At 54.6% G+C, this 15,918-nt stretch overlaps 6 protein-coding genes across 6 annotated transcripts; 3 read left to right on the forward strand and 3 right to left on the reverse strand.

The window, feature by feature from the left end:
- Positions 1-158: 158 nt before the first annotated feature.
- On the reverse strand, positions 159-2,031 carry J4E90_000795 (uncharacterized protein; the record flags this gene model as incomplete). Its single annotated transcript, XM_051430390.1, has 3 exons — positions 159-709; positions 772-1,907; positions 1,955-2,031. The coding sequence occupies 3 exons, from the start codon at positions 2,029-2,031 to the stop codon at positions 159-161; spliced, it is 1,764 nt and encodes a 587-aa protein (XP_051295877.1).
- A 2,682-nt stretch (positions 2,032-4,713) lies between these two features.
- OLE1_2 (stearoyl-CoA 9-desaturase) lies at positions 4,714-6,208 on the forward strand (the record flags this gene model as incomplete). The annotated part of the gene is made up of 2 exons (XM_051430391.1): positions 4,714-4,896; positions 4,949-6,208. 2 exons carry the CDS (start codon positions 4,714-4,716, stop codon positions 6,206-6,208), a joined length of 1,443 nt encoding a protein of 480 aa, XP_051295878.1.
- A 2,603-nt stretch (positions 6,209-8,811) lies between these two features.
- Positions 8,812-9,334, reverse strand: J4E90_000797 (uncharacterized protein; the record flags this gene model as incomplete). Its single annotated transcript, XM_051430392.1, has 3 exons — positions 8,812-8,928; positions 9,051-9,125; positions 9,230-9,334. 3 exons carry the CDS (start codon positions 9,332-9,334, stop codon positions 8,812-8,814), a joined length of 297 nt encoding a protein of 98 aa, XP_051295879.1.
- A 521-nt stretch (positions 9,335-9,855) lies between these two features.
- Positions 9,856-11,200, reverse strand: GAL7 (galactose-1-phosphate uridyl transferase; the record flags this gene model as incomplete). Its single annotated transcript, XM_051430393.1, has 4 exons — positions 9,856-10,115; positions 10,165-10,942; positions 10,997-11,048; positions 11,100-11,200. The coding sequence occupies 4 exons, from the start codon at positions 11,198-11,200 to the stop codon at positions 9,856-9,858; spliced, it is 1,191 nt and encodes a 396-aa protein (XP_051295880.1).
- A 351-nt stretch (positions 11,201-11,551) lies between these two features.
- Positions 11,552-12,697, forward strand: J4E90_000799 (uncharacterized protein; the record flags this gene model as incomplete). Its single annotated transcript, XM_051430394.1, has 4 exons — positions 11,552-11,627; positions 11,688-12,234; positions 12,284-12,425; positions 12,692-12,697. The coding sequence occupies 4 exons, from the start codon at positions 11,552-11,554 to the stop codon at positions 12,695-12,697; spliced, it is 771 nt and encodes a 256-aa protein (XP_051295881.1).
- Positions 12,698-13,370: 673 nt separating this feature from the next.
- On the forward strand, positions 13,371-15,197 carry J4E90_000800 (uncharacterized protein; the record flags this gene model as incomplete). The annotated part of the gene is made up of 4 exons (XM_051430395.1): positions 13,371-14,090; positions 14,140-14,716; positions 14,765-15,081; positions 15,132-15,197. The coding sequence occupies 4 exons, from the start codon at positions 13,371-13,373 to the stop codon at positions 15,195-15,197; spliced, it is 1,680 nt and encodes a 559-aa protein (XP_051295882.1).
- Positions 15,198-15,918: the final 721 nt, after the last annotated feature.

Below are 15,918 nucleotides of genomic sequence, written 5' to 3' on the forward strand. Positions count from 1 at the left end.
TGACTATTCTCATCTTGGGCTACAGCACGAGGGTGGCATTTGGTGAGTAAAGGAAGTCACTTCTTTGTAATGAAACTATAAGAAGACTACAACGCCGAGATGTCCACCCAGTATGAGAAATCGCTTTTCGTAAAAGTCAAAACCATGCATCACAGCGCTCACGCGGCCTTGCTAGGCTCAATATCCGAACTTGGTCGTCCCTCAACATCAGTGGCTCCCTTCTTGACCCTTGCCCACTCTTCCTTATCCGCTGGCTCGTCGACTTCATTCGCAGTCAACTCCGGTGTCTCCTCGTCCTCAATCTCCTCTGGTAGGACAAGGTTAAGTACAACGTTGATGAAAGCAACAACAGCGAAACCTGTCTCGAGGATCAAGATGATAGCGTTGTAGAAGCCCTGAAGTGCGTGGTTCGGTCCATCGTAAGTGAAGACGTGATCAAACCAGTCTGGGACCATGGTAGCGCCGAAGCCCAGGGTAAATCCTGCAGTGAGGATAAAACGGTTGCGGCGAGTGAAGGACATCGTGCTGATGATCCTAATACCACTAACAGCGACGGCACTGAAGAGGAAGGTTGTCATTCCGCCGAGAACTGCTGAAGGAATGGCAACAAGGGCCGCCGCAAACTTGGCGAAGATGCCCATGACAATGAGCCAGAAGCAGCAAGCATAGCCGGCCTTTCGGTTCGCACAGCGCGTCAGAGCAATGACACCTAAAGAGGGGCGTACGAAGTCAGTGTTTGTCTCACATGCAGTTCGTACATCGGGCACTAACCGTTATTCTGAGCGAAGGTGGACATGGGAGTGATGGTGCACAGAGCTGCAATCATGCCGTTCAGACCATCTGCGAGGACACCACCTTGAATTCGGGAATCGAACATCTCGCCGTCGACTTCAAGGCGCGAAACATCGCAGGTAGCGGTGATATCACCAATGGCCTCCATAGCGACAACCATGTAGACTGCTAGCAGAGGGAGCACTATTGGTCCGTATACAGAGAGCTTGAATGTGTGGACCCAGATAAAGGATACAGCCGGTGCGGCATCGATGGTGGACTTGTCAAAGTAGCCTGTTGCGCCTGCGATGATGCATCCGACCAGGAGTCCAACAACGACAGCGGTAGACTTCATGATAGGCGCACCAAAACGCTCGCAGATGATGATGGTGATGAAGACACTGAAACCGAGACCGATGAACTCAGCGCTACCCCATGGAAGAGGGCGCGGTGCATTGATGTTGGGGCACAGCTGAAAGAGTCCAGTTTCGGGACGAGATTGGCAATCACCCGAGCCACCAGCCCAGTTTTGAAGTCCAGTCTCGATGAGATGAACGCCAATGAGCAGTACAGTTGGACCGGTAACCAGGGGCGGGAAGACCTTCTTAAGGATACGCGGACTGGTGAAGGACATGCCGATTTCGAGCAAAGCGCATACAGCGCACGTACCGAGAATAGCTCCGTAGCCGTCTGGGCAAGGGAGTCTTGTGCCATCCGCAGCAGTCGGGCAAAATCCGGTCGCGTACATCTGGCTGAGGGCACCGGTCGCCACGGGAATAGTCGCAAAAGAAGTTCCGACGACGGAAATCAGGCCGGTTCCGATATAGTAGGGGGTCTTCCAGATATGGAAGCGCGTGATCTGAATCGAGGACAGGATTCCGCAAACTACGAGCGAAGTGGAGACGAGGTAGCGTTGCTCTTCCGAACTTAGATGTGCGGCGTTTGCGAGGATAATGGGTGGTGTTATGACACCTGCTAACATGGCGAGTGCGTGTTGAAATCCGAGGAGAAGAGCTAGTAGCACTGGCATACGGTCATGGAGACCGAAGAAGGGTGCAGCTCTTCGCTCCTTCTTCATGAATGGCAGGTTTGGACGGAACAGAAAGGCGTAGTCATAAGTACCAACCAGACCATCTCTGTTGACTATGTTAGATAAGATTTTGATTGTGACAAAAGATCGTACTTGGTTGTAAAGGCCTTGATGGCGCGTCTTGCTTGCTCTCCAAAGCTTCGCTTTGGCGTATGGTCGGGACCGATCATGTCTGCCATGGCTGCTCAGAGACTGCAATCCGGATGCGCGTGTCCGAACAGAAGCAGAGATGTCGAGATTGAGCCGGATCTTTGTATTCTGCGGTTCAACCTCCGATAAGGAAGATCTTGATAAGATTGGCGAGGTGGCTGAAGATACCCAGTTGTACGGCCAGTCGCAGGATCAGACGTGCCTCTTGGTCGACTAAGGGCTGTCGCGTGCAGTGTAACGCGCTACCGATGACAGGCTCTTGAAATGCTCGGATGGTGGTCTTGAAGTTCGATATGCGGGGAAGTGACGTGAAGATGGCGGATCTTAGTTCGAGTGGGAACGTTAGTCGCTGTGCAGTAGAGTGACGGCGTGAACCCAACGAGCTACTTCCTCATCTATATAGAACATGTGGAGAAAGAGTATTATCTCCTGCAACAACCTTCACGATACACAATTGTTCATCCACAACGTCTTAGCCCCGAATCCAAGGCCACTCACGGACCGCCAAAGATTGGAGCTGGCCGAAGATAGTCGTGAGCCGCCGCGAATAATTACTCTTCTCCACGGCAGATTCGTCGCTACGGCGCGCATTTCGCAGTGGCAGAGGGGCGACACCCGCGTATGTGCTAAAACGATCGCCTGTACTGATAGGTAGGAAAACGGCGATTGGCTGTTGGGCGAATGTGTCCACTTGGCGGGCGGACCACTCCGACGATAGAGGATGGGAGATATTGCAGGAGAGGCCTCCCACACTGTACTGGAGGAATGTGCATCTAGATCTGAGTCCGATTGCTGTCATAAGATCCTGTTCGCCGGTTACCGATGCAGCGGTGCTGAGCGCGTCCATGCTGGGCGACTTGGTGTTCTGGTTGGCAGCAGCCGGTGATCGGAGCCTCGCTGAGACCAAGAGAGACTGCGCAGAACTACCTTGATTCCCTCACAGCCTTCCCACATCTCCAGCAACTATGTACAATGTCGCGTGTAGGTCTATGTACCTACCTGTGCAGAACAGGTGAGTACGTTCTAGGTAGAATTTCTGGTTCTTGTAAATCTCAAGAGTTCGTCTCTGGCTGATCGTGTTTCGGTTGCAGATGACAGAACATGAAAGCACTGCTAGATGGAAAAACATGTACTGTGCCGACGTGGTAGGACGTAGAAGACAGCGAAGAAGCAGTTATTTCATCAACGAAACGCAGCGCAAGTTCTGCCACAGACTGCGCCTTGGCAAGGGTCAACGAGGGCTACGCAGTCAGGGTGCCGCAACCAGCTTTTGCAAGAATGGCTCGTCATAGCTTGAGCGCACGCCAGCAGTTTGCCTTCAGCCCTACCCGTTAGGACGTTGGGACGACCGTTGACCTTGTGGCATGAGAATGAGACGACACGAAGAGTGCAGCGGGTGTGACGCAACAGATCCCGGGAGCCGAGGTGAGCAAACGCACGTTGATTCGTAGGCTGTTGCATGTTATCGACATCGCGATGGTGGGCGCGCGTCTTGACTGATATGGACGTGTGTCTGTATGGGCTGGAGACAGGCAGAGCAGGTGTTGAGGAGGGCCGTTTCCCAATCGAGCAGAGCTTGCGATGGCGCACCAGCACCCAGCACCCGAGCTTGGAGCGTGCCGGGGAATTTGCGCCAGCGGAAGAAGACCCTTCACGGTTTCCACAACGTTGTGAAGCACTGACGATTTTCTCCAAGCACAAGCGCCATCGAAAAAGTCATGGACGTCTGAGACCCACTGGGTATCCAAGCCGAGCACTTTGCCACTGCGTGAAACATGTCGTCGCAGCCTACGTAAGGCTGCAGAAGACTTGGGTAGGGCGGATGCAGAGCGATATCAACAGTTTCCCAACGAACGTGGTGTCGCGCCTGCATCCGGCTCACCCTTCCACTTGGGCGACTGCACTGCAGGCGTGGCCCAGCGGGGCATCAAGCGGAGAGGACAGCTAGCGAGCTAGCGATGACGAGACGTGTGGCCTCACCACGGCGTGAGGTTCTATGCCCACCTAGGCAGTGAGGCATCCTTCTCGCCGGCTCGCGCTGCCGGTCGTCTGCACCAGACCGCTCTTTGCGATCGTCTTCGCGACGTCGCGGCTAGAAGCAGCAGCCGGGCGATGTGTAGGAAATAGGGCCGCCGCGTGTGGGATTAATCAGAATCTGGGGAAGGTGGCGGCCTGGGATTGCTGGATATTCTGCACGTCTGCGCGCGCACCGCCACCCAGCGACTGTCTCGATGCCGAGATCAGCACGACGTGCCAGTTAGGCCCGAAATTTTCTCGCGCTGTTGCAGCCAGCGCCGTCCCTCGTCCTGTGCGGGACCCTGAGACGGCGGTTAGTGCGCGACGCTAGGCTGGCTATGACCAAAGTTGCGGCGATTGCTGGATCTCGAGCGACAATGCAAGGTCCCAGTCTTTCGCTTACACGCCCGCAGAGTGTTGGGATTCAAGACTGTCCCGCCGCCTTATTAACACGCTCGGCCGCCCGCTGTCTCTGCCTCCCCTCATCCTCCCTCCACTGCTCCTTCCCTCACATCTTCTACCCCGTCATTCACTTGATCGTGGTGAAGCTTTCCATCGTTGCTGGAGCTTTGTACTCACACCGGAGGCTGACCGGAGCTCAACTTTTTTGAGCCGCTAGTTGCTTCCCGTCGAATTTCTTCGACCGCCCTCGCTTTACCTACAACCACCCTACCCACCTCCTCACCATGCCTTCCCACCAGCCTACCGCCGGCATGATGGCCGTCGACCCCGAATACGTCAAGCAGCCGTCTCCCATGGCGAGCACCTCGGAGCCGAACCGCAATCCCAAGTACGACCCTAAGAAGCCACACATCACCGAAACACCCATCACCAAGGCCAACTGGTACAAGCACGTCAACTGGCTCAACGTAAGTTTGCTCTTGCCCCCCAAATCAGAGCCATTGGCTAACACGGGATCAGGTCACCTTCATCATCGGCATCCCCCTCGCCGGCTGCGTCGCGGCTTTCTGGACCCCTCTCAAATGGCAGACCGCCCTCTGGGCCGTCGTGTACTACTTCTGGACTGGTCTCGGCATCACCGCCGGCTACCATCGTCTCTGGGCACACAAGTCCTACAACGCCTCCCTCCCACTGAGCGTCTTCCTCGCCCTCGTTGGCGGCGGTGCTGTTGAGGGCTCCATCCGCTGGTGGAGCCGCGACCACCGTGCCCACCACCGCTACACCGACACCAACAAGGACCCCTACAGCGTCCGCAAGGGTCTTCTCTACAGCCATCTCGGCTGGATGGTCATGAAGCAGAACCCCAAGCGCATCGGCCGCACTGACATCACCGACTTGAACGAGGACCCCGTCGTCGTTTGGCAGCACAAGCACTACATCAAGGTCGTCATCTTCATGGGTTTGATCTTCCCCTCGGCTGTCGCTGGTCTCCTCTGGAACGACTGGAAGGGTGGCTTCATCTACGCCGGTATCCTCCGCATCTTCTTCGTCCAGCAGGCTACCTTCTGCGTCAACTCTCTTGCCCACTGGCTCGGCGACCAGCCCTTCGATGACCGCAACAGCCCCAGGGACCACGTCATCACCGCCCTCGTTACTCTCGGTGAGGGCTACCACAACTTCCACCACGAGTTCCCTTCCGACTACCGTAACGCTATCGAATGGCACCAGTACGACCCCACCAAGTGGTCCATCTGGCTGTGGAGCAAGCTCGGCCTCGCCTCCAACCTCAAGCAGTTCCGTGCCAACGAGATTGAGAAGGGTCGCGTCCAGCAGCTACAGAAGAAGATTGACCAGAAGCGCGCCAAGCTCGACTGGGGTGTTCCTCTTGAGCAGCTTCCCGTAATCGAGTGGGATGACTACGTCGAGCAGGCTAAGAACGGTCGCGGTCTGATCGCTGTCGCCGGTGTTGTCCACGACGTCACCGACTTCATCAACGAGCACCCCGGTGGCAAGACCCTCATCAAGAGCGGCATCGGCAAGGACGCTACCGCCATGTTCAACGGTGGTGTCTACTTCCACTCCAACGCCGCCCACAACCTGCTCTCCACCATGAGGGTTGGTGTCATCCGCGGTGGATGCGAGGTTGAGATCTGGAAGCGTGCCCAGAAGGAGAACAAGGAGGTCAACATCGTCAAGGACGAACAAGGCAACCCAATAATCCGGGCGGGTAACCAAGTTACCAAGGTCGCACAACCTATGCTCAGCGCCAGCGCGGCCTAGAGTATTCTTCATTTCTATTTAGCGATGCCCGGCGTTTGGGATGCCTTTTCGTTTTGTGTAGGCATAATTATGTTTTCATTTCACAGCGTTCGCTAGCAAGCATCATGGAGACGATGCTCAAGCACTATTAGACGGCGTATGTTTGTAGCCTTTGATGAGCACAAGCTTTGAAAAGTGAGCTTTACGGTCTAAACCAAGAATGACATCCATTCACACTTCATATCTTATTATTTGATATCGTGACTGCTCTTTTGTGCTGTGTGATCGTTATCGATGTTTTCTTATACCGCAGCTATGTGTTCTTTCCTGATCCATTTGACACTGGTGACTGCCTGCTATGGTCAAGTGGACCGTGCCTCGTTGCTCGTCAACCAGATGCAACGCGATTCCTGACACCAAACTCTACACAGCGCCGAGCTACAATCGATCGCGATTGCATTGCCGTCATCGCGCCGTGACCGTAATGGCGTCCCAACAAACTAGTGATGCCCCGCCATCAAAACGCCGCAAGCTTGATGACGACTCCTCGAGCAGAGAAGTCACGAAGTCCGACCATCATGCAAGACTCAACAAGCCAATCAGCCCACCATTACCGCGGCGCAAAAGCCCCGAGCCACCGTCATTTACGCCGACTTGGAGTTTCGATGGAGTACCGAAACCAGCATTGGCGTCGGGACCAGCCAAACCAGCTACACCACATCATGATGGCGACAGGACCGGGGAACCACGATATTGTCCTTCGCCAATACAGCTGACGAAAATCGAGAAGCTGCAGGCACATCAGAATGTCGATGCTGTGTGCTTGTCGGACTTGCTCGGTGATCCGTTGATTAAGGAATGCTGGAACTTTAACTTTCTGTTCGATTTAGACTTTGTCATGTAAGTACCGTATCTATCGCCGAGACTAAACGCAGCTTCCGGCTCGAGTCCTGATGCTAACCATATCCAGGCAGCACTTCGACAGCGATGTGAGAGACTTGATCAAAGTCAAGATCGTGCATGGTTTCTGGAAGCGGGATGATGGTAACAGGATCGCCCTACTCGTGAATACTCTTGCCCGCACAGTATTGATAGGAGTTGACAATGATCCAGGAAACAGCGGAGCGGTATCCGAATATCGAGCTTCTGAGCGCCTACATTCCGGATCCGTTCGGAACTCACCACACGAAGATGCTTATCCTCTTTCGCCATGATGACACTGCACAAATCATTATCCATACAGCTAATATGATTTATCGCGACTGGGCCAACATGACTCAAGCAGTATGGAAGTCGCCTTTGTTACCTGTTTTGGTTCAAGCAACGCCATCCCAGCCAGACTCTCCTCAAGTTCACCCTATTGGGAGCGGCGAGCGCTTCAAAGTTGATATCCTCCGATATTTGAGTGCATACGAGAAACGATTGAGAGGACTGACTACGCAACTTCGGGACTATGATTTCTCAAGTATCAGAGCCGCGTTCATCGGAAGTGCACCATCACGACAGAAGCCCGCTGCAGTTAGCCCTTCGGTAACCTCCTTTGGGTGGCTAGGATTGAGGGAGGTGCTTTCTCGTGTTCCTGTTACAGGATCCAGAGACTCTGTGCGCCCTCATATCGTGACGCAAATCTCCTCTATAGCGACACTGGGTGCGGCGCCCACATGGCTCTCGAACTTCCAGTCAGTGCTTGCATCCCATTCGGCAACAGCGGTAGCCAACTCCGGTGAACAGTCACCCTCCTCGACGCAAGCCTCATCTTTCTTCGCCAAACGTGAGTCCAACGTAGGAAAGTCGCGAACTCCTAAGTACAGTGTCATCTTCCCAACTCCAGAGGAAATCCGGGGTTCTCTTGACGGCTACGCATCTGGTGGGTCAATCCATTGGAAACTTCAATCAGCGCAGCAGCAGAAACAACTGGAGTATATGCATCCGATGCTATGCCACTGGAGTCACGCGTCTTCTTCGTCCTCGAACGGTCCAGCAAGACAGGAAGCGCATCGTGGCTCTGCGGCGCCACATATCAAAACATACATACGTTTCAGTGGCGAAGAGTACAAGACTATCGACTGGGCAATGGTGACGAGCGCAAACCTGAGCAAGCAAGCGTGGGGCGATGTGGTGAACAAGAAGGATGAGATCTGGATACAGTCGTGGGAGGCAGGGGTTGTTGTCTGGCCTGCTTTGTGTGCTCAGACACAGGAGGAAGTCATCATGGTTCCTGTTTTTGGGGAGGATATGCCTGGTCCCGAGAGTCTCAATGCTCTTGATGATGGTAGCAGCGGAACGGCAGCTGAAGAGAAGAAGATGACAGTCGTGGGTTGCCGCATGGCATACGACTTACCACTTCGTTCTTATACGGCTGATGAGAGGCCTTGGTGTGCTACTATGCAATACATGGAGCCAGACATAGAGGGGCACGCCTGGGCCGGCTATGGACGTTGAGCTCCGGTACTCAGATTCCGTACCGAGCGCATGCAGGCCCTTGCATTTCCGAAGCACATGTACTACACATATGTCGATGAGGCACTTCTTATCGTTGATCCTTATAACAATATATAGGCGATGGTATAACCATAGCAATACTTAAATCGCACATGAGTCTTGCCTTGATGATCCACCCGCACTTAGTTGTCGTGCTTGGCCAATAGCTGCTCGCCCAACTCGACGTACTTGTCCTCGGCCTCCTTCTGGGTGGTACCGGCGTCATCAACCTCCTTCCACTTGTTGTACTTGGCCTTGCCCTAATCATATTATCAGTTATTGTCCTCGTACGTTTGTTGGGATTGGACCGGTATGTATGGCTGGCAGGCGGTACGTCGTGACGGAGGATACGAAGGTATAGGAAAGGTATGCAGAAACGTACAGCAAGATCGAACATGCCAGGCTTCTTGGCCTCGCTGAAGTCCTTGCCCTCTGCTACCTTGGCGTACGCGTACAACTAGAATTCACAACCGACTGTCAGCATCTGGACTTCGTGTGGTATATAGCGAATATACGAGAAGGGGAGAGAGTGCGAGGGAGGGTAAACAAGAAAACACGTACGTGTAGCTGCTCATCGTTGCTAGGTCCCTGCTTTCCAGCCGCCTTGAGCTTCTCGCCCATGGCGCTGACCTTTTTGTAGGTCTCGGTGTACTTGGCTCCAGGCATATTGGTCTGGAGTCCTGCTGTTAGCTTCTTGTCTATTACTTCGTGGGGTAATCTTACGGTGGTAGATGTGTTTAGGGAGGTAGGTGGTGGTGGTTGTTTGTCGGTGAACTAGTTGAAGGAGAGCTTGGGGGCTTGCTGCCGAGTGGTAGTAGCGCGGGGTCGAGATCAGGTTCGCACGATCATGGTGGGGCAGGGCAGCATCCGCGGCATGACGTTTTTAGCGGGACACAGCACATGGTGCGGTTGCTCACGAGGCCATGCGCACAGTATGTGATACAGTTGAGATTGAACGTGTATTCGAGAAAAGATAATGTAATGCACTGTTATGCCTGCCAACGCCGCTGCAGCACTCCGCTTTATGCAACTTTCTACGTTTATCGTGTATCGTGTATCGTCTTCTTGGGTATCTACTCTCCCATCTCCAATAGCTCGTGCACTTAGTATGTGACCAACCAGGCTCTGTGTCGACTGGCCTATGTGCATGTGATAGCAAAATTGAACAATAAGTACGCGCCGGGTCTCTAGTGGTCCCCGTTTACGCCGTTGGTGTCTGGCGAAGATGCGAGGTTCTTGCGGTAAAGCTCACCATCGCACGCCCTAAGACGCTCTGCAGCCTGCTCTGGGGTGATGTCGCGCTGAGGCTCGGCCATCATCTCGTAGCCAACCTGGAACTTGCGAACGGTGGCGCTTCGCAGTAGTGGGGGGTAGAAGTGAATGTGGAAATGACTGGACTCAATCTCGTCGGCTGTGCCAGTGAGAGGAGCCTGATGAAGACCCATGCCTTCAACCTCATTAGCTATGTCTCTCTATTATGACTGTTTTAGACTTACTGTAGGGGAACTGGGTCTCGAACAGGTTGTCGTAGCGCCTCGTAATTTCCGCTATGCACTCAGCCAACTCCGCTCGCTCCTCCTTGGAGAAGTCTACCAGCGAGCGCTTGTGTTGCTTAGGAACAATCATGATCTCGAACGGCCATACTGCCCAGTAAGGTACACCAGCCCAGAAACTCGCGTTCTCATACACAGTGCGGGTCTTCTGTGTCGACTCCAGCTCTGCATAGTCGACGAGCATATGGGCGCCTCCATTCTCTTTGCGATATTTGCTCAACTGCACCAGTTCTAAAGCGGGCTCTTCCGGTAGGGATGTGGTCGTCCAGACCTGGCCGTGTGGGTGGGGATTTGAGCAGCCCATGGCCGAGCCTTTGTTCTCGAAGATCTGCATATACCGATACTGAGCATTTGGAACTGCGAGAGTGCCCTGTGATAGTGGTGGTATAGTAGTGGCAGACGCAAGCTTGGCCAGGGGCGACTTTGGGTCCAGATGTGCAACGTAAATGTTCGTCCAGGTCTCTATTATGGGGACGATCTCCGCCGGCGACATGTCGGCCAGAGTAAGGTTGTGAGACGGAGAGAAGCAAATGACATAGCACTTTCCAGTGACGGCCTCGGCACGGAGTAATCTAGAAGCGAGAGATCCGTCCTTGTTGTCAGGGTTGTACTCTTGCTGCTCTTCCATAACGGCACTGTAGTCGTTGACGAAGACAAAAGTGTTGTCGAACTTGGGGTTGTGCTCCCCATTTGCCCGCGTGTTTGAAGGGCATAGATAACACTGGGGTTGATTAATTTCGGGATGATATTAGACATGGTCCGGGCGAAGGGATACCTTTGGGTCATAGTCTGGGAGGGTTGTCTTGGACGGCGACTCTTGCATGCCTCTGTGGGGTTTCAGTATGTCGTCCCGTGAACAGTATCACTGATATGCTTACTGCCATGGTCGCTTGGTGCGGTGGGGCGAGACTAGTATCCAGCTTCCTCGCAGGAGGTTGAAGCGCCTGTGGGAGATGTCGTTCAAAACGGGGTCCGTCATGATGGCCAAAATGTGTGTGGAGTGTGTCTAGGGCGGACGATGGTGGTTAGGTGTATATATACCGCGTGCGAAATACGGCGAAACGGCCGCAGGGGCAGTATGCATGGCCGCGAGCTAGACGGTGGGAGTGACGCCCGGCCAGTGAAGGGCTGCACGCTAAGCCGCTCAAGCTTTCCCCGTTGGCGGGATGCTAGCCGAGTCGAGTAGCGCACCCTCAGGCGTGAGGCCCCGAGAGCTTGCGCGTAGGCTTGAGGACAGCAGAGCCTCTCCAACAACCCACGATAGCTGCCGATTGGAGCATTAGTCCGCGACCCGTGAACGCAGGGTTTTCAGTTTTCCACCATGGCGGCAATGATGCCAAGTGCCGCAACTAGCAACCCCTATGACAGCGACGCCGTGGAGCGTGACCTGATAGACCCGGACGATGGTGCGTCGCATCCACACCTGCCTGCGAGACGAGACGGGCGACGAGGCTAACCATCACCAGCTACCCTCGATGACCTCGACGATCCTCTCCAGGGCACGTCGGACCGCGCGCCGCTGACGGGCAACATCCAGCGCGACCCTGCGCAGACGCAGTCGTACCTGACGTCGAGCATCCCCGGCGAAGACCGCCGTGCGCCCACAAACACCATCGACGAGACGGTATGGGACACGCTGTCCCGCGACATCTTCGCCATCTGGGAGAAGATGAAGCAGGTGCTGTACCCCAAGTACCTGCTGGGCGGCATCATGCAGCGCGGGGGAGGCATTGGCGCCGCAGAGCGCGGCGAGGCAGACGGCTTTGGCGGCGGGCTCAGGAACATTGCAGGGCGATGGCCGGACGCAGATGTTATTCTGCAGGGCGGCATGAGCGAGGGCCTGCGCGACTGGGACCTCTGGGGCCCGCTCATCTTCTGCCTGCTGCTGAGCCTGTTCCTCTCGTGGGGAGCAAAGGGCGACCAGAAGGACCTGGTCTTTTCCGGCGTCTTTGCCATGGTCTGGATAGGCGAGGCAGTTGTGACGCTGCAGATCAAGCTGCTGGGAGGCAACATGTACGTCCACTCTGCACACCTACGCCTTTTACATGCTAATCGTGTCCAGTGCCTTCTTCCAGTCCATCTCCATCATCGGCTACACGCTCTTCCCGCTCGTTATTGCCTCCATCCTCAGCGCCGTCGGCATACCCATGATAGTGCGCATCCCCGTCTACCTCGTTCTCATCGCCTGGTCGCTAGCAGCGGGAGTGAGCATCATGGGCGGCTCTGGAGTCGTAAGGAACCGCGTCGGCATCGCAGTATACCCTTTGTTTGTATTTTATGTTGCTCTGGGCTGCCTGTGCTTCATCAGCTAGTGCAGCATTGTCGTGCATGCAAAAGTGTTTGGCTGGGTATCTGGCGTTACGGACAAGCTGTAGAAATAGCTATTCATGGGCCTCACAAATCCATTCCAATACAATCAGTAGTAATTATTAGACGTCTACAGTAAACTTGATGTACATGTCCCAAGTAGCGGTAGACGCTGTTGTTGCTGCTACCCGTGTTCATGATTAGCCGTCTGTCTTCCCCACTTCGTCATTGGTCTTTGCAGCGACAACACACTCGACCACGACCGCCGACTGAAGCGCCAACACTCGGCCCCCTAACCGCTCAACACACACGGCGCGCCTTGCCTGCATTCCTCTCGTTACAGTAGCGTTCTGGACTCGACGGTGTAATTAGACACTGTTGCATTCGGCGCATTGTAGTGGAAATTTGGTACTAGAGCGCATTGACCGACTCCACTAACCACAAGGCCCATCTGCTCTGCTTCCGTCCGCTCGACAATCCAAGCCTGCAGCTCATATCTGCACCTGTTTTCCGACATCGTCTGCCCACCGCACACTCAACGAGCCATCACGCTGCATTGTCCACCCACAAGGTCGCCACTAGCCTCGCGGAGCACCACCTCTGCGATTGTCCCTGCCGTCGACCGCAACTTGGTCTTCACCGCGGAGCATAGTTGCTATTGTCCTTATTCAAGCTTGCACTGTCTCAATTCACAACCTCAAACCACACAGGCATTTCAGCGACCGCCCAAGAACTGCCTTCTCACGCACCAACGTCTGCGACTCCTACTACTACTCTGCTACACCATCCACCAAGCGCACTCCCAACATACCCCACGCCTGGAACACAACCCGTCCTGCACCATGACAGACGCGCCAGAGAAGCCGCAGGTGACAACTGCAGCTGCTGCCGCCTCCGACGACACCACCAAAGCTGCGCCCACGTCCCCAGCACGGAGCGATAAGAGCAGCGATAGCGAAGGAAAGAATGTTAGGGAAAAGCTCAAGGACACACAGATCGATGCGCAGGCCACATCGGATCCCGTCCCGAGTTCCGATCGGCCCATGAACGACGCACCCAACGGCAGCGTTAAAGCTGGCGAACACAGCGCTTCTGGCTCAGACAGCGAGCGCGGACGGTTACGACGCAAGCGCAGCCGGGAAGACTTTGAAGAGGAAGCCGAAGCGGACAAGCACCCAGAAAAGAAGGTTGAGCGACATGCGCGCAAGAGGTCAAGGGACATCACAGCCGACCTGGAGGCTGGTGTGCCCGGAAAGCCTTCTCCAAGTACTATCTCAAGTATCCAAGAGAACGACGGGGACGAGCAGATGACATCGCCCAACAAGAACACATCCACGACCACTGCGGCCGATAAGGCCCCAGGAGCCGGAACAAGCCCCAAAAACAAGCGCACACGCGATCAAGTCGAGAAGGATACAGATGCTAGCGCAGAAGCGGCGGAAGACGCCTCGGCAAATGGCAAACCTGCAGAAAAGTCGGCAGGCGAGGAGCGAGACACCAAGCGGTTACGAGACAAGGAAGCAGCCGATTCAACAACGGACACAACAGAGTCGAAGACCAAGGTAAGCTAACTAGCGCTGCGTGAATGTCAAAGACTAACGCTCGAGCCAGATACCGCCAGGCAGTGGGTTTGCCAACACTTCCGCCGCATCGCCTTTTGCCGCTATGGCAGCGAAACCTCAACCGCCGAAGACTTCCGATAAGGCCGAATCATTACCTCAAACGTCGGACGAAAAGTTCAAGTCATCTGGCTTCGGCGGCTTTGCAACCTCAGCTGCGTCTCCATTCGGGGGCCTTGCTGGTTCTAAACCAAGTTCTAGCTCGCCTTTCGGTGGGGCAAGCGCGGCCAAACTGTCCTCTTTCGCAGGAAGCGCAGCCTCCTCAACGCCATCAGGTGGTGGCTTCGGAGCACTGGGAAGCTCTGGTACATCCGGGTTTGGAGGCAGCTCTTTTGGCGGATCGCTGGGTGGGGGCTTTGGAGGCTTCGGCGGAGCCAAGCCCGTAGGCTCTTTCGCTGCTCCTGGTGGCAGTTTGGAGATTAAGGGTCTCAAGGAGAAAGAGAAGCCTTTTGGTGCTGCTGCAATCGGCGAGGCTTCTGATGATGAAGAGGGCGACGACGACGAAGACCCAGAAAAGAACACAGACAAGGAAGAGCGACAGTCAAGTCAGCCGCTCCTCTCGCAACAACGTAAGCCAATCACCGCCACCTCATGTCATCCTGTTAACCTTCCTGAAGCACACGAGACTGGTGAAGAAGGCGAAGAGACCATCTGGGCCGGCCGCGCAAAGCTTTACAACATGTCTGGCGAAGGATCAAATAGAGGGTGGAAAGAGCGTGGCGTGGGAACATTCAAGTTCAACATTACGGTCGATGAACCCAAGAAGGCTCGCTTTGTCCTCCGTGCTGAAGGTACCCACCGACTGCTGCTAAATGCTGCGGTCACAAAGAGCTTGGTATTTGGAGGCGATGCACAGGGTGACAAGCCGAAAGATACCCGGTTGCTCTTCAATTCGCCTAATCTGGAGGGTGAATTGGAGATGCACCTACTCAAGGTATGTACATTGTTTGGTCTGAAAGATAGAATGCAACTGACTGTCGACAGCTGAAAGCCGAAAACGCAAAGCAGCTCTGGGAGGAAGTCACTAGGGTAAAAGAAGAGCAGCTATAGGATGCCTTTTCTAAAACCCTGGGTAATTTCGGAGAGGAGAGCAGGTCCAGCCTTGACGTCTGGATATGAGTGTTAATATTGCCCTTGGGGCTGTATTGGTCTGGCAAGCATACTTTGACGACAAAGCCACGATGAGAGCATGAAGGGACAGCATCAGGAGGCACCTTGAGCGGCTTTCACTGTATTATATACATTGGGAGGCTGCCGAAGTACAGGACTGCCCGAATAACATTTGTGGTTCGAAGTAGAATCGAATAAAGAAACCATCGTACATTATGACATGTCTCTTGCTCGTACAATGTACCTCGTGATACCTGCTTCGCAAGCCTTGTTTCTCTTTTGTTTTTCGCCATGTCCACTAACCGTTGCATCGGGTCAGTCATCTGCCGATATTGCTCCTCCTTGTTTTTTCTCCACATGCAGCATCGCGACATCGTCACAGCTGCCCCTGGACATCCAGCGCTATGCTTCGCAAATCTCACGCGTCGCGCTTATTACCGCTAATGAGCAAGACCGCATGAGCTTATCAGCGCTCGTACTTGACAATTCTCCGACTGGTGCGGCTCTGTACAGGAGAGGGCCAAAAGACACGATAACCCTAGGTGTGTCTAAATTAGGATGCGGCGCAGAAACCTTGGCTGTAGAATGTCAGATTAGGGAGGGGGAGAACGCCATGTATGACGTTGTACGGTGGGATCTGTCTGCCTGCTGCTGCGCCGCC

This window comes from Alternaria incomplexa (assembly GCF_024043165.1).
Source record: "Alternaria incomplexa strain BMP 0042 chromosome Unknown scaffold_1, whole genome shotgun sequence".
Lineage (NCBI taxonomy): Eukaryota > Fungi > Ascomycota > Dothideomycetes > Pleosporales > Pleosporaceae > Alternaria > Alternaria incomplexa.